The following is a 17,913-nucleotide window of genomic DNA, read 5'->3' on the forward strand; positions in this document are numbered from 1 at the left end:
ACACGTGAGTCATGTTGACAGACAGGCAGACAGACAGGCAGGCAGACACTCTCCCCTGTCCATCAGCAGCTGTTTCCTCAGACACGTGAGTCATGTTGACAGACACGCAGACACTCTCCCCTGTCCATCAGCAGCTGTTTCCTCAGACACGTGAGTCATGTTGACAGACACGCAGACAGACACTCTCCCCTGTCCATCAGCAGCTGTTTCCTCAGACACGTGAGTCATGTTGACAGACAGGCAGACAGACAGGCAGGCAGACACTCTCCCCTGTCCATCAGCAGCTGTTTCCTCAGACACGTGAGTCATGTTGACAGACAGGCAGACAGACAGGCAGGCAGACACTCTCCCCTGTCCATCAGCAGCTGTTTCCTCAGACACGTGAGTCATGTTGACAGACAGGCAGACAGACAAAAAGGTAGACAGACACGCAGACAGACAGGCAGGCAGACACTCTCCCCTGTCCATCAGCAGCTGTTTCCTCAGACACGTGAGTCATGTTGACAGACAGGCAGACAGACAAAAAGGTAGACAGACACGCAGACAGACAGGCAGGCAGACACTCTCCCCTGTCCATCAGCAGCTGCTTCCTCAGACACGTGAGTCATGTTGACAGACAGGCAGACAGACCAAAAGGTAGACAGACAGGCAGAGAGAGAGGCAGACTGACAGGCAGACAGACAGGCAGGCAGACACTCTCCCCTGTCCATCAGCAGCTGCTTCCTCAGACACTTGAGTCTTAAGATGAGTCACAAATGGCACCCTATTCTCTATATAGTGCACTACTTTTTTTGTTTGTTACCAGGGTCACAAACATCAACATGAGGGTAACGTTTTGTACTGCTGGGCACTGTTGGAGCTAGAAAACACAAGCATTTCGTTGCACCTGCAATAACATCTGCAAATCTATGTATGGCGATCAATAAACTTTGATTTGACTTGAACTTTGTTTAGATGGAGATGAATTTGGGAAGCTGCAGGGGACTGGGACCCAGACAGAGTGAGACTCCCAAATGACACCCTATTACCTATATAGTGCACTACTTTTGACCAGAGCCGTATATGCCCTGGTAGTCCACTCGAAAAGGAATGGGTGTCATTCGGGATGCAGTCCCAGTTCCTCCTAGACCAGGGATGGGCAACTGGCGGCCCACGGGCCCTCGGATCAATTTCCCCTCAGAATGTAATAATACAATGTGGCTGTGGATCATCGGTTTTTCTCTTGATATGTCAGTCACTGACAGTCACTCAAATAGCCAGGTCAGCTAACAGGTTTTAGATTGGTAAATTAGTCTAATGGCCAGCTATCTAAACGTGTAGTAATCAATGTCGAATTAGAGCCCCATTGATTTTTGTTAGTCAGTCTCACTCAGATATCATATTAAAAACTGCAAAATGTGTAGAATTGCAGCAAACTAGCTTTAAAACAGCAACATTTCTCGACACCCCATGGCAAAATGTGTAGAATTGCAGCAAACTACATTTACATTTACGTCATTTAGCAGACGCTCTTATCCAGAGCGACTTACAAATTGGTGCATTCACCTTATGATATCCAGTGGAACAACCACTTTACAATAGTACATCTATATAAAAAAAAAATGGGGGGGAGGGTAGGTGGGGGGAGGGTTAGAAGGATTACTTTATCCTATCCCAGGTATTCCTTAAAGAGGTGGGGTTTCAGGTGTCTCCGGAAGGTGGTGATTGACTCCGCTGCCCTGGCGTCGTGAGGGAGCTTGTTCCACCATTGGGGTGCCAGAGCAGCGAACAGTTTTGCCTGGGCTGAGCGGGAACTGTGCTTCCGCAGAGGTAGGGAGGCGAGCAGGCCAGAGGTGGATGAACGCAGTGCCCTTCTTTGGGTGTAGGGACTGATCAGAGCCTGAAGGTATGGAGGTGCCGTTCCCCTCACAGCTCCGTAGGCAAGCACCATGGTCTTGTAGCAGATGCGAGCTTCAACTGGAAGCCAGTGGAGTGTGCGGAGGAGCGGGGTGACGTGAGAGAACTTGGGAAGGTTGAACACCAGGCGGGCTGCGGCGTTCTGGATGAGTTGTAGGGGTTTAATGGCACAGGCAGGGAGCCCCGCCAACAGCGAGTTGCAGTAATCCAGACGGGAGATGACAAGTGCCTGGATTAGGACCTGCGCCGCTTCCTGTGTAAGGCAGTGTCGTACTCTGCGAATGTTGTAGAGCATGAACCTACACGATTGGGTCACCGCCTTGATGTTAGCGGAGAACTACAGGGTATTGTCCAGGGTCACGCCAAAGCTCTTAGCACTCTGGGAGGAGGACAGAATGGAGTTGTCAACTGTGATGGCGAGATCATGGAATGGGCAGTCCTTCCCCGGGAGGAAGAGCAGCTGCGTCTTGCCGAGGTTCAGCTTGAGGTGGTGATCCGTCATCCACACTGATATGTCTGCCAGACATAGATGCGATTCGCCACCTGGTTATCAGAAGGGGGAAAGGAGAAGATTAATTATGTGTCGTCTGCGTAGCAATGATAGGAGAGACCATGTGAGGATATGACAGAGCCAAGTGACTTGGTGTATAGCGAGAATAGGAGAGGGCCTAGAACTGAGCCCTGGGGGACACCAGTGGTGAGAGCACGTGGTGCGGAGACGGATTCTCGCCACGCCACCTGGTAGGAGCGACCTGTCAGGTAGGACGCAATCCAAGAGTGAGCCGCGCCGTAGATGCCCAACTCGGAGAGGGTGGACAGGAGGATCTGATGGTTCACAGTATCAAAGGCAGCAGATAGGTCTAGAAGGATGAGAGCAGAGGAGAGAGAGTTAGCTTTAGCAGTGTGGAGAGCCTCCGTGACACAGAGAAGAGCAGTCTCAGTTGAATGACCAGTCTTGAAACCTGACTGATTTGGATGAAGAAGGTGATTCTGAGAGAGATAGCAAGAGAGCTGGCCAAGGACGGCACGCTCAAGAGTTTTGGAGAGAAAAGAAAGAAGGGATACTGGTCTGTAGTTGTTGACATCGGAGGGATCGAGTGTAGGTTTTTTGAGAAGGGGTGCAACTCTCGCTCTCTTGAAGACGGAAGGGATGTAGCCAGCGGTCAAGGATGAGTTGATGAGCGAGGTGAGGTAAGGGAGAAGGTCTCCGGAAATGGTCTGGAGAAGAGAGGAGGGGATAGGGTCAAGCGGGCAGGTTGTTGGGCGGCTGGCCGTCAGAAGTCGCAAGATTTCATCTGGAGAGAGAGGGGAGAAAGAGGTCAAAGCACAGGGTAGGGCAATGTGAGCAGGACCAGCGGTGTCGTTTGACTTAACAAATGAGGATCGGATGTCGTCAACCTTCTTTTCAAAATGGTTGACGAAGTCATCCGCAGAGAGGGAGGAGGGGGGGAGGATTCAGGAGGGGGGAGAAGGTGGCAAAGAGCTTCCTAGGGTTAGAGGCAGATGCTTGGAATTTAGAGTGATAGAAAGTGGCTTTAGCAGCAGAAACAGAGGAAGAAAATGTAGAGAGGAGGGAGTGAAAAGATGCCAGGTCCGCAGGGAGGCTAGTTTTCCTCCATTTCCGCTCGGCTACCCGGAGCCCTGTTCTGTGAGCTCGCAGTGAGTCGTCAAGCCACGGAGCAGGAGGGGAGGACCGAGCCGGCCGGGAGGATAGGGGACATAGAGAGTCAAGGGATGCAGAAAGGGAGGAGAGGAGGGTTGAGGAGGCAGAATCAGGAGATTGGTTGGAGAAGGATTGAGCAGAGGGAAGAGATGATAGGATGGAAGAGGAGAGAGTAGCAGGAGAGAGAGAGCGAAGGTTGCGACGGCGCAATACCATCTGAGTAGGGGCAGAGTGAGTAGTGATTGGAGGAGAGCGAGAGGGAAAAGGATACAATGTAGTGGTCGGAGACTTGGAGGGGAGTTGCAGTGAGATTAGTAGAAGAACAGCATCTAGTAAAGATGAGGTCAAGCGTATTGCCTGCCTTGTGAGTAGGGGGGGACGGTGAGAGGGTGAGGTAAGAGGAGAGGAGTGGAGTGGAAAGAAGGAGGCAGAGAGAAATGAGTCAAAGGTAGACGTAGGGAGGTTAAAGTCACCCAGAATTGTGAGGGGTGAGCCATCCTCAGGAAAGGAACTTATCAAGGCGTCAAGCTCATTGATGAACTCTCCAAGGGAACCTGGAGGGCGATAAATGATAAGGATGTTAAGCTTGAATGGGCTAGTGACTGTGACAGCATGGAATTCAAAGGAGGAGATAGACAGATGGGTCAGGGGAGAAAGAGAGAATGTCCACTTGGGAGAGATGAGGATTCCAGTGCCACCACCCCGCTGACCAGATGCTCTCGGGGTATGCGAGAACACGTGGTCAGACGAGGAGAGAGCAGTAGGAGTAGCAGTGTTTTCTGTGGTAATCCATGTTTCCGTCAGTGCCAAGAAGTCGAGGGACTGGAGGGTAGCATAGGCTGAGATGAACTCTGCCTTGTTGGCCGCAGACCGGCAGTTCCAGAGGCTGCCGGAGACCTGGAACTCCACGTGGGTCGTGCGCGCTGGGACCACCAGGTTAGAGTGGCGGTGTGAAGCGTTTGTGTGGCCTGTGCAGAGAGGAGAGAACAGGGATAGACAGACACATAGTTGACAGGCTACAGGAGAGGCTACGCTAATGCAAAGGAGATTGGAATGAAAATTAACTAAACAACTGGGGAAGCGAGAGAGCAGGGCCTCCCTCACTAACCATTCAATGAAACACTCAAATATAACTTTTCCAACTTCCACTTTAGAAATTATAATTGATGTAAGCTACAGTGGTTCAATGTTTCCAGGAATAGGCTCAAACTTAGTTTATTCAGCTAGATAACTTGGTACAGTATTCTTCCGTGAAACCCACCCAGTGCACCGTATCCTATAGCTAACTAGCATGCTAGCATCCAATAACACACGGTTAGCACCAATACTTGGTTACAACAAACTACCAATGGATCATTCGTGTCCGTGTCTAGTTCCTTTCATAACGCAGAAGTAATTAAAAGTTGGCTAGCTAACACAAAGTCAGTCCTGCTAGCTACACAAGTGGACTACACAACTCGAAAGCTCAGAAAGTTAAGCTTACGTTGCAAAAATCTTATTGACAAAAAATGATACAGTACTGCTAGCTGGTAGCGTTGGCTAGCTAGCAGTGGCTGCGTTTACCTTTATCTTTGATACAAAGACAACTATGTAGCTAGCTAACATTACACTAATCAAATCGTTCTGTTGAAATGTACTTACTTGCTAAAACAGCAACATTTCTCGACACCCCATGGCAAAATGTGTAGAATTGCAGCAAACTAGCTTTAAAACAGCAACATTTCTCGACACCCCATTGCAAAATGTGTAGAATTGTAGCAAACTAGCTTTAAAACAGCAACATTTCTCGACACCCCATGGCAAACTGTGAGCAACTGTGTCCCCTCATGATGATCAGATATGTTGTGGTCCCCACCCCCATCAAAGTTGCCCATCCCTGTCCTAGACGGACAGAGTTTAGCCTGTAGCCTCAGGCTAGAAACAAGCACACTGCTGGAAACACAATACAAGACAATACACCAGAGAGACCCAATGACCTCTCTCTCTGACAGGCTGGTTGATATACATGTCCCTCAATCAGCTCAGTCAGACCAGATACATTCCATATCCTTTATTATGAGAGAATTAAACAAGTACGTTAAAGAAGTCACCAACAATGTGTCCCAAACTACTGCAAATGAATGTAAGGTGCAACTCTCTCCATATATAAAAAAACGTATAATTTGATTAAATATTAGGTTGAAAAGATTGAACGATTGTGATGTTTCAGTCAATGAGGCCTTTCATCAGATCTCTGGTCCAGGTCCTGTAGGGAAGTCAGTGGTATGGAAAGATAAAGAGAGAGAGCGAGAGCGAGAGAGAGAGAGAGAGAGAGAGAGAGAGAGAGAGAGAGAGAGATAAAGATAAAGATAAAGACAGAGAGAGAGAGAGAGAGCGCACACCCTGGGGCTGGGAACTGACACACTAAAACCCAGTGACCTAGTTCTAGCAGAGTGATCTACATATTGGACTGTCTGTCGTTCACTAACCTTCTTAAGAAAACACAAACACCCTTTTTAATATTTGACCTTTGAGGTGACCTTTGACCTTTGAGGCAGGCTTTTACCGAATGCTTTTTCTCTTGTTCACAACTACAAGTATAAGACGAGTTAACGACATGACCTGGGTATGAGTTGAGTCAACGACATGACCTGGGTATGAGTTGAGAGAATATGATTTTTATTGGACAGTTACTTTAAAATAAGAAATGTTCTTTTAAACATGTTACTATTGGTGGGTACCAAACTAACTCAACTATAAACTAATATATGTAGAGGTTTTAGTTGAAATCAAATGGAATCCTAATGGTTGGTTGATGGTATTCTAATGGTTGGTTGATGGTATTCTAATGGTTGGTTGATGGTAATCTAATGGTTGGTTGATGGAATCCTAATGGTTGGTTGATGGAATCCTAATGGTTGGTTGATGGAATCCTAATGGTTGGTTGATGGAATCCTAATGGTTGGTTGATGGAATCCTAATGGTTGGTTGATGGTATCCTAATGGTTGGTTGATGGTATTCTAATAATTGGTTGATGGTATTCTAATGGTTGGTTGATGGTATCCTAATGGTTGGTTGATGGAATCATAATGGTTGGTTGATGGTATTCTAATGGTTGGTTGATGGTATTCTAATGGTTGGTTGATGGAATCCTAATGGTTGGTTGATGGAATCCTAATGGTTGGTTGATGGTATTCTAATGGTTGGTTGATGGTATCCTAATGGTTGGTTGATGGAATCCTAATGGTTGGTTGATGGTATTCTAATGGTTGGTTGATGGTATTATAATGGTTGGTTGATGGAATCCTAATGGTTGGTTGATGGAATCCTAATGGTTGATTGATGGAATACTAATGGTTGGTTGATGGAATCCTAATGGTTGGTTGATGATATTCTAATGGTTGGTTGATGGTATCCTAATGGTTGGTTGATGGTATTCTAATGGTTGGTTGATGGTATTCTAATGGTTGGTTGATGGAATCCTAATGGTTGGTTGATGGTATTCTAATGGTTGGTTGATGGTATTCTAATGGTTGGTTGATGGTATTCTAATGGTTGGTTGGTTGATGGAATCCTAATGGTTGGTTGATGGTATCCTAATGGTTGGTTGATGGTATTCTAATGGTTGGTTGATGGTATTCTAATGGTTGGTTGATGGTATTCTAATGGATGGTTGATGGTATCCTAATGGTTGGTTGATGGTATTCTAATGGTTGGTTGATGGAATCCTAATGGTTGGTTGATGGAATCCTAATGGTTGGTTGATGGAATCCTAATGGTTGGTTGATGGTATTCTAATGGTTGGTTGATGGTATTCTAATGGTTGGTTGATGGAATCCTAATGGTTGGTTGATGGTATTCTAATGGTTGGTTGATGGTATTCTAATGGTTGGTTGATGGAATCCTAATGGTTGGTTGATGGTATTCTAATGGTTGGTTGATGGTATTCTAATGGTTGGTTGATGGTATCCTAATGGTTGGTTGATGGTATTCTAATGGTTGGTTGATGGTATTCTAATGGTTGGTTGATGGAATCCTAATGGTTGGTTGATGGAATCCTAATGGTTGGTTGATGGTATCCTAATGGTTGGTTGATGGTATTCTAATAATTGGTTGATGGTATTCTAATGGTTGGTTGATGGTATCCTAATGGTTGGTTGATGGAATCATAATGGTTGGTTGATGGTATTCTAATGGTTGGTTGATGGTATTCTAATGGTTGGTTGATGGAATCCTAATGGTTGGTTGATGGAATCCTAATGGTTGGTTGATGGTATTCTAATGGTTGGTTGATGGTATCCTAATGGTTGGTTGATGGAATCCTAATGGTTGGTTGATGGTATTCTAATGGTTGGTTGATGGTATTATAATGGTTGGTTGATGGAATCCTAATGGTTGGTTGATGGAATCCTAATGGTTGATTGATGGAATACTAATGGTTGGTTGATGGAATCCTAATGGTTGGTTGATGATATTCTAATGGTTGGTTGATGGTATCCTAATGGTTGGTTGATGGTATTCTAATGGTTGGTTGATGGTATTCTAATGGTTGGTTGATGGAATCCTAATGGTTGGTTGATGGTATTCTAATGGTTGGTTGATGGTATTCTAATGGTTGGTTGATGGTATTCTAATGGTTGGTTGGTTGATGGAATCCTAATGGTTGGTTGATGGTATCCTAATGGTTGGTTGATGGTATTCTAATGGTTGGTTGATGGTATTCTAATGGTTGGTTGATGGTATTCTAATGGATGGTTGATGGTATCCTAATGGTTGGTTGATGGTATTCTAATGGTTGGTTGATGGAATCCTAATGGTTGGTTGATGGAATCCTAATGGTTGGTTGATGGAATCCTAATGGTTGGTTGATGGTATTCTAATGGTTGGTTGATGGTATTCTAATGGTTGGTTGATGGAATCCTAATGGTTGGTTGATGGTATTCTAATGGTTGGTTGATGGTATTCTAATGGTTGGTTGATGGAATCCTAATGGTTGGTTGATGGTATTCTAATGGTTGGTTGATGGTATTCTAATGGTTGGTTGATGGTATCCTAATGGTTGGTTGATGGTATTCTAATGGTTGGTTGATGGTATTCTAATGGTTGGTTGATGGAATCCTAATGGTTGGTTGATGGTATTCTAATGGTTGGTTGATGGTATTCTAATGGTTGGTTGATGGTATTCGAATGGTTGGTTGATGGAATCCTAATGGTTGGTTGATGGAATCCTAATGGTTGGTTGATGGTATCCTAATGGTTGGTTGATGGTATTCTAATGGTTGGTTGATGGTATTCTAATGGTTGGTTGATGGAATCCTAATGGTTGGTTGATGGAATCCTAATGGTTGGTTGATGGTATTCTAATGGTTGGTTGATGGTATTCTAATGGTTGGTTGATGGAATCCTAATGGTTGGTTGATGGTATCCTAATGGTTGGTTGATGGTATTCTAATGGTTGGTTGATGGTATTCTAATGGTTGGTTGATGGAATCCTAATGGTTGGTTGATGGAATCCTAATGGTTGGTTGATGGTATTCTAATGGTTGGTTGATGGTATTCTAATGGTTGGTTGATGGTATTCTAATGGTTGGTTGATGGTATTCTAATGGTTGGTTGATGGAATCCTAATGGTTGGTTGATGGAATCCTAATGGTTGGTTGATGGAATCCAGGCCTCATGAGCTAAATGAGTCTCCGTGTTTAGGCCTAGCACAGAACACCGGTCCCGCGTCCCAAATGGCACCCTATTCCCTAAATAATGCACCCTATTCTCTATGGGCCCTATTCAAAAGTTGTGCACTATATAGGGAATAGGGTGCCATTTGGAACACAACCTGTGTGTGTACCTTTGACTGTAGTCAGAGTGGTAACTTGTTATTCCTGTGTGCAAGAGGATCAGTTTGACTGTAGTCAGAGTGGTAACTTGTTATTCCTGTGTGCAGGAGGATCAGTTTGACTGTAGTCAGAGTGGTAACTTGTTATTCCTGTGTGCAGGAGGATCAGTTTGACTGTAGTCAGAGTGGTAACTTGTTATTCCTGTGTGCAGGAGGATCAGTTTGGAATGTACGCTCTCTACAGCAAGAACAAGCCGCAGTCTGACGCTCTACTCACCAGCCACGGGAATGGATTCTTTAAGGTGCGTCTGGAAACGGCTCTGGTTACTAACGTTCTAGGATCAGCTGTACTAACACCAGCCCTGACCTTTAACCAATATGAACCAAACTACTTCACAGCAACAGGCTAATTGTAAGGTTGTGTGAGCCTAACGTCATATAGGGTGCTACTAGTATACATCTGCTAGTTCTACATTCAGTAACATTAGAATTCCCATTGTCAAACGTTACATAGCTACTGGACGTCTTCCTATGTAGAATGGAAGAGTTGAATTGACATCAGAATTCCCATTTAGAAAAGCTATTGTAGGTCTGCATACAGAGTCCTACATCCCCTCTCATCCTCCTCTATGTGTGCGTCTGTCTCCCCAGAACAAGCAGTTGGAGCTGGGTGATAAGATGGACCTGGCGTCCTACCTGCTGAAGCCCATCCAGAGGATGTCTAAGTACGCCCTGCTACTGAAGGACCTGATCAAGGAGTGTGGTCAGTCCCAGGAACAGGAGCTCTCTGACCTCCGCACCGCAGAGGAGATGGTTAAGTTCCAGCTGCGCCATGGCAACGACTTGCTGGCCATGGACGCCATCCGAGGATGTGATGTAAGTCGGGGGGAGAGCAGTAGAGCAGTAGAGCAGTAGAGCTGTAGAGCTGTAGAGCAGTAGAGCTGTAGAGCAGTAGAGCTGTAGAGCTGTAGAGCAGTAGAGCTGTAGAGCTGTAGAGCTGTAGAGCTGTAGAGCTGTAGAGCAGTAGAGCAGTAGAGCAGTAGAGCTGTAGAGCTGTAGAGCAGTAGAACAGTAGAGCTGTAGAGCTGTAGAGCTGTAGAGCAGTAGAGCAGTAGAGCTGTAGAGCTGTAGAGCAGTAGAGCAGTAGAGCTGTAGAGCTGTAGAGCTGTAGAGCTGTAGAGCTGTAGAGCAGTAGAACAGTAGAGCTGTAGAGCTGTAGAGCTGTAGAGCTGTAGAGCTGTAGAGCAGTAGAGCTGTAGAGCAGTAGAGCTGTAGAGCTGTAGAGCAGTAGAGCAGTAGAGCTGTAGAGCTGTAGAGCAGTAGAACAGTAGAGCTGTAGAGCTGTAGAGCTGTAGAGCAGTAGAGCTGTAGAGCTGTAGAGCTGTAGAGCAGTAGAGCTGTAGAGCAGTAGAGCAGTAGAGCTGTAGAGCAGTAGAGCAGTAGAGCTGTAGAGCAGTAGAGCTGTAGAGCTGTAGAGCAGTAGAGCTGTAGAGCTGTAGAGCAGTAGAGCTGTAGAACAGTAGAGCAGTAGAGCTGTAGAGCTGTAGAGCTGTAGAGCAGTAGAGCTGTAGAGCTGTAGAACAGTAGAGCAGTAGAGCTGTAGAGCTGTAGAACAGTAGAGCAGTAGAGCTGTAGAACAGTAGAACAGTAGAGAAGGTAGAACAGTAGAGCTGTAGAGCTGTAGAGCTGTAGAACAGTAGAGCAGTAGAGCAGTAGAGCTGTAGAACAGTAGAACAGTAGAACAGTAGAGCTGTAGAACAGTAGAGAAGGTAGAGCTGTAGAACAGTAGAACAGTAGAGCTGTAGAACAGTAGAACAGTAGAGCTGTAGAACAGTAGAACAGTAGAACAGTAGAGCAGTAGAACAGTAGAACAGTAGAACAGTAGAGCTGTAGAACAGTAGAGCAGTAGAGCTGTAGAACAGTAGAACAGTAGAGCAGTAGAACAGTAGAGCTGTAGAGCAGTAGAGAAGTAGAACAGTAGAGCAGTAGAGCAGTAGAGCTGTAGAACAGTAGAGCAGTAGAACAGTAGAACTGTAGAGCTGTAGAACAGTAGAGCTGTAGAGCAGTAGAACAGTAGAGCAGTAGAACAGTAGAGCTGTAGAGCAGTAGAGCTGTAGAGCAGTAGAGCAGTAGAGCTGTAGAACAGTAGAGCAGTAGAACAGTAGAACAGTAGAACAGTAGAGCAGTAGAACAGTAGAGCAGTAGAACAGTAGAGCAGTAGAGCTGTAGAACAGTAGAGCAGGAGAACAGCAGAGCAGAAGAACAGCTGAGCTGTAGAACAGTAGAACAGTAGAGCTGTAGAACAGTAGAGCAGTAGAGCAGTAGAACAGTAGAGCTGTAGAGCAGTAGAGCAGTAGAACAGTAGAGCAGTAGAGCAGTAGAACAGTAGAACAGTAGAGCAGTAGAGCAGTAGAACAGTAGAGCAGTAGAACAGTAGAACAGTAGAACAGTAGAGCTGTAGAACAGTAGAAAAGGTAGAGCAGTAGAGCTGTAGAGCTGTAGAACAGTAGAGCAGTAGAGCTGTAGAACAGTAGAACAGTAGAGAAGGTAGAACAGTAGAGCTGTAGAGCTGTAGAGCTGTAGAACAGTAGAGCAGTAGAGCAGTAGAGCTGTAGAACAGTAGAACAGTAGAACAGTAGAGCTGTAGAGCTGTAGAACAGTAGAGCAGTAGAGCTGTAGAACAGTAGAACAGTAGAGCAGTAGAACAGTAGAGCTGTAGAGCAGTAGAGAAGTAGAACAGTAGAGCAGTAGAGCAGTAGAGCTGTAGAACAGTAGAGCTGTAGAGAAGGTAGAGCTGTAGAACAGTAGAACAGTAGAGCTGTAGAACAGTAGAACAGTAGAGCTGTAGAACAGTAGAACAGTAGAACAGTAGAGCAGTAGAACAGTAGAACAGTAGAACAGTAGAGCTGTAGAACAGTAGAGCAGTAGAGCTGTAGAACAGTAGAACAGTAGAGCAGTAGAACAGTAGAGCTGTAGAGCAGTAGAGAAGTAGAACAGTAGAGCAGTAGAGCAGTAGAGCTCTAGAACAGTAGAGCAGTAGAACAGTAGAACTGTAGAGCAGTAGAGCTGTAGAACAGTAGAGCTGTAGAGCAGTAGAACAGTAGAGCAGTAGAACAGTAGAGCTGTAGAGCAGTAGAGCTGTAGAGCAGTAGAGCAGTAGAACAGTAGAGCAGTAGAGCTGTAGAACAGTAGAGCAGGAGAACAGCAGAGCAGAAGAACAGCTGAGCTGTAGAACAGTAGAACAGTAGAGCTGTAGAACAGTAGAGCAGTAGAGCAGTAGAACAGTAGAGCTGTAGAGCAGTAGAGCAGTAGAACAGTAGAGCAGTAGAACAGTAGAACAGTAGAGCAGTAGAGCAGTAGAACAGTAGAGCAGTAGAACAGTAGAACAGAGGAACAGTAGAGCTGTAGAACAGTAGAAAAGGTAGAGCAGTAGAGCTGTAGAGCTGTAGAACAGTAGAGCAGTAGAGCTGTAGAACAGTAGAACAGTAGAACAGTAGAGAAGGTAGAACAGTAGAGCTGTAGAGCTGTAGAGCTGTAGAACAGTAGAGCAGTAGAGCAGTAGAGCTGTAGAACAGTAGAACAGTAGAACAGTAGAGCTGTACAGCAGTAGAACAGTAGAACAGTAGAGCAGTAGAACAGTAGAGCAGTAGAGCTGTAGAGCAGTAGAGCTGTAGAGCTGTAGAACAGTAGAACAGTAGAGCTGTAGAGCTGTAGAACAGTAGAACAGTAGAGCAGTAGAACAATAGAGAAGGTAGAACATTAGAGCTGTAGAACAGTTGAACAGTAGAACAGTAGAGCAGTAGAACAGTAGAACAGTAGAGCAGTAGAACAGTAGAGCAGTAGAACAGTAGAGCAGTAGAACAGTAGAGCTGTAGAGCTGTAGAACAGTAGAGCAGTAGAGCAGTAGAACAGCAGAGCTGTAGAACAGTAGAACAGTAGAGCTGTAGAACAGTAGAGCTGTAGAACAGTAGAACAGTAGAACAGTAGAGCTATAGAACACTAGAGCTGTAGAACAGTAGAACAGTAGAGCAGTAGAACAGGAGAGCTGTAGAGCTGTTGAGCAGTAGAGCTGTAGAGCAGTAGAAAAGTAGAACAGTAGAGCAGTAGAGCAGTAGAACAGTAGAGCTGTAGAGCTGTAGAGCAGTAGAGCAGTAGAGCTGTAGAGCAGTAGCGCAGTAGAGCAGTAGAACAGTAGAACAGTAGAGCAGTAGAACAGTAGAACAGTAGAATAGTAGAACTGTAGAACAGTAGAACAGTAGAAAAGGTAGAACAGTAGAGCAGTAGAGCTGTAGAACAGTAGAACAGTAGAGCAGTAGAACAGTAGAGCTGTAGAGCAGTAGAACAGTAGAGCTGTAGAACAGTAGAACAGTAGAGCTGTAGAGCTGTAGAGCAGTAGAACTGTAGAGCAGTAGAGCAGTAGAGCTGTAGAACAGTAGAACAGTAGAGCTGTAGAGCTGTAGAGCTGTAGAACAGTAGAGCAGTAGAGCTGTAGAGCTGTAGAACAGTAGAACAGTAGAGCTGTAGAGCAGTAGAGCTCTAGAACAGTAGAGCAGCATAGCTGTAGAACAGTAGAACAGTAGAGCTGTAGAGCTGTAGAGCAGTAGAACAGTAGAGCAGTAGAGCTGTAGAACTGTAGAACAGTAGAACAGTAGAGCTGTAGAACAGTAGAGGTGTAGAGCTGTAGAACAGTAGAACAGTAGAACAGTAGAGCTGTAGAACAGTATAACAGTAGAGAAGGTAGAACAGTAGAGCTGTAGAACAGTAGAACAGTAGAGAAGGTAGAACAGTAGAGCTGTAGAGCATTAGAGCAGTAGAGCAGTAGAACAGTAGAGCAGTAGAACAGTAGAACAGTAGAGCAGTAGACAAGTAGAGCTGTAGAACAGTAGAGCAGTAGAACAGTAGAACAGTAGAGCAGTAGAGCTGTAGAACTGTAGAACTGTAGAACAGTAGAACAGTAGAGCTGTAGAGCTGTAGAGCAGTAGAACAGTAGAGCTGTAGAGCAGTAGAACAGTAGAACAGTAGAGCAGTAGAGCAGTAGAACAGTAGCGCAGTAGAACAGTAGAGCAGTAGAACAGTAGAACAGTAGAGCAGTAGAGCTGTAGAGCTGTAGAGCAGTAGAGCTGTAGAACTGTAGAGCAGTAGAACAGTAGAGCAGTAGAGCTGTAGAGCTGTAGAGCAGTAGAGCAGTAGAACAGTAGAACAGTAGAGCTGTAGAGCTGTAGAACAGTAGAGCTGTAGAGCTGTAGAGCAGTAGAGCAGTATAACAGCAGAACAGTAGAGCAGTAGAGCTGTAGAACAGTAGAGCAGTAGAGCAGTAGAACAGTAGAACAGTAGAGCTGTAGAACAGTAGAAAAGGTAGAACAGTAGAGCAGTAGAGCTGTAGAGCTGTAGAACAGAAGAACAGTAGAGCTGTAGAGCTGTAGAACAGTAGAGCAGTAGAACAGTAGAGCAGTAGAGCTGTAGAGCAGTAGAGCAGTAGACAAGTAGAGCTGTAGAGCAGTAGAACAGTAGAACAGTAGAGCAGTAGAGCTGTAGAACTGTAGAACAGTAGAACAGTAGAGCTGTAGAGCTGTAGAGCAGTAGAACAGTAGAGCTGTAGAACAGTAGAGCTGTAGAACAGTAGAGCAGTAGAACAGTAGAGCAGTAGAACAGTAGAACAGTAGAGCAGTAGAACAGTAGAACAGTAGATCAGTAGAGCTGTAGAGCTGTAGAGCAGTAGAGCAGTAGAGCTGTAGAACTGTATAGCAGTAGAACAGTAGAACAGTAGAACAGTAGAGCAGTAGAGCTGTAGAGCTGTAGAGCAGTAGAGCTGTAGAGCAGTAGAACAGTAGAACAGTAGAGCTGTAGAGCTGTAGAACAGTAGAGCTGTAGAGCTGTAGAGCAGTAGAACAGCAGAACAGTAGAGCAGTAGAGCTGTAGAGCTGTAGAACAGTAGAGCAGTAGAGCAGTAGAACAGTAGAACAGTAGAGCTGTAGAACAGTAGAAAAGGTAGAACAGTAGAGCAGTAGAGCTGTAGAACAGTAGAACAGTAGAGCAGTAGAGCAGTAGAACAATAGAGAAGGTAGAACAGTAGAGCTGTAGAGCAGTAGAACAGTAGAGCAGTAGAACAGTAGAGCTGTAGAGCTGTAGAACAGTAGAGCAGTAAAGCAGTAGAACAGCAGAGCTGTAGAACAGTAGAACAGTAGAGCTGTAGAACAGTAGAGCTGTAGAACAGTAGAACAGTAGAGCTGTAGAACAGTAGAGCTGTAGAACAGTAGAACAGTAGAGCAGTAGAGCAGTAGAACAGTAGAACAGTAGATCAGTAGAGCTGTAGAGCTTTAGAGCAGTAGAGCAGTAGAGCTGTAGAACTGTATAGCAGTAGAACAGTAGAACAGTAGAACAGTAGAGCAGTAGAGCTGTAGAGCTGTAGAGCAGTAGAGCTGTAGAGCAGTAGAGCAGTAGAACAGTAGAACAGTAGAGCTGTAGAGCTGTAGAACAGTAGAGCTGTAGAGCTGTAGAGCAGTAGAGCAGTAGAGCAGTAGAACAGTAGAACAGTAGAGCTGTAGAACAGTAGAAAATGTAGAACAGTAGAGCAGTAGAGCTGTAGAACAGTAGAGCTGTAGAGCTGTAGAGCAGTAGAACAGTAGAACAGTAGAGCAGTAGAACGGTAGAGCAGTAGAGCTGTAGAGCAGTAGAGCAGTAGAGCTGTAGAACAGTAGAACAGTAGAGCTGTAGAGCAGTAGAACAGTAGAACAGTAGAGCAGTAGAACAATAGAGAAGGTAGAACAGTAGAGCTGTAGAGCAGTAGAACAGTAGAGCAGTAGAGCAGTAGAACAGTAGAGCTGTAGAGCTGTAGAACAGTAGAGCAGTAAAGCAGTAGAACAGCAGAGCTGTAGAACAGTAGAACAGTAGAGCTGTAGAACAGTAGAGCTGTAGAACAGTAGAACAGTAGAGCTGTAGAACAGTAGAGCTGTAGAACAGTAGAACAGTAGAGCAGTAGAACAGGAGAGCTGTAGAGCTGTTGAGCAGTAGAACTGTAGAGCAGTAGAAAAGTAGAACAGTAGAGCTGTAGAGCTGTAGAGCGGTAGAGCAGTAGAGGTGTAGAACAGTAGAGCAGTAGAGCAGTAGAACAGTAGAACAGTAGAGCAGTAGAACAGTAGAACAGTAGAGCAGTAGAGCAGTAGAACAGTAGAACAGTAGAGCTGTAGAACAGTAGAACAGTAGAACAGTAGAGCTGTAGAGCTGTAGAGCAGTAGAGCAGTAGAGGTGTAGAACAGTAGAGCAGTAGAGCAGTAGAACAGTAGAACAGTAGAGCTGTAGAACAGTAGAACAGTAGAGCTGTAGAGCAGTAGAGCAGTAGAGGTGTAGAACAGTAGAGCAGTAGAGCAGTAGAACAGTAGAACAGTAGAGCTGTAGAACAGTAGAGCTGTAGAGCTGTAGAGCAGTAGAGCAGTAGAGGTGTAGAACAGTAGAGCAGTAGAGCAGTAGAACAGTAGAACAGTAGAGCAGTAGAGCAGTAGAACAGTAGAGCAGTAGAGCAGTAGAACAGTAGAACAGTAGAGCTGTAGAACAGTAGAACAGTAGAAAAGGTAGAGCAGTAGATCTGTCGAACAGTAGAACAGTAGAACAGTAGAGCTGTCGAACAGTAGAACAGTAGAGCAGTAGAGCTGTAGAGCAGTAGAACAGTAGAACAGTAGAGCAGTAGAACAGTAGAACAGTAGAACAGTAGAGCAGTAGAGCTGTCGAACAGTAGAACAGTAGAGCAGTAGAGCTGTAGAGCAGTAGAACAGTAGAACAGTAGAGCAGTAGAACAGTAGAGCAGTAGAGCTGTAGAGCTGTAGAGCAGTAGAGCTGTAGAACAGTAGAACAGTAGAACAGTAGAGCTGTAGAGCTGTAGAGCAGTAGAGCAGTAGAGGTGTAGAACAGTAGAGCAGTAGAGCAGTAGAACAGTAGAACAGTAGAGCTGTAGAACAGTAGAACAGTAGAGCTGTAGAGCTGTAGAGCAGTAGAGCAGTAGAGGTGTAGAACAGTAGAGCAGTAGAGCAGTAGAACAGTAGAACAGTAGAGCTGTAGAACAGTAGAGCTGTAGAGCTGTAGAGCAGTAGAGCAGTAGAGGTGTAGAACAGTAGAGCAGTAGAGCAGTAGAACAGTAGAACAGTAGAGCAGTAGAGCAGTAGAACAGTAGAGCAGTAGAGCAGTAGAACAGTAGAACAGTAGAGCTGTAGAACAGTAGAACAGTAGAAAAGGTAGAGCAGTAGAGCTGTCGAACAGTAGAACAGTAGAGCAGTAGAGCTGTAGAGCAGTAGAACAGTAGAACAGTAGAGCAGTAGAACAGTAGAGCAGTAGAGCTGTAGAGCTGTAGAGCAGTAGAGCTGTAGAACAGTAGAACAGTAGAACAGTAGAGTTGTAGAACAGTAGAGCTGTAGAACAGTAGAACAGTAGAGCAGTAGAACAGTAGAGCTGTAGAGCTGTAGAACAGTAGAGCTGTAGAACAGTAGAACAGTAGAGCTGTAGAGCTGTAGAGCAGTAGAACAGTAGAGCAGTAGAACAGTAGAGCTGTAG

The 17,913-nt window shown here is 45.2% G+C and overlaps 1 protein-coding gene across 4 annotated transcripts in view; it reads left to right on the plus strand.

The window, feature by feature from the left end:
• The window catches only part of plekhg4b (pleckstrin homology domain containing, family G (with RhoGef domain) member 4B), a 94,188-nt gene that overhangs the window by 61,535 nt on the left and 14,740 nt on the right, over positions 1-17,913 (plus strand). For all 4 annotated transcript variants that reach the window (XM_082959587.1, XM_082959588.1, XM_045697041.2 and 1 more), the window contains exons 17-18: positions 9,585-9,674; positions 10,024-10,248. In XM_082959587.1, the coding sequence (XP_082815713.1) occupies positions 9,585-9,674; positions 10,024-10,248 (315 nt within the window). The remainder of the gene's footprint in view (positions 1-9,584; positions 9,675-10,023; positions 10,249-17,913) is intronic.

Source organism: Salmo salar, chromosome 02 (assembly GCF_965601325.2).
Source record: "Salmo salar chromosome 02, fSalSal1, whole genome shotgun sequence".
Lineage (NCBI taxonomy): Eukaryota > Metazoa > Chordata > Actinopteri > Salmoniformes > Salmonidae > Salmo > Salmo salar.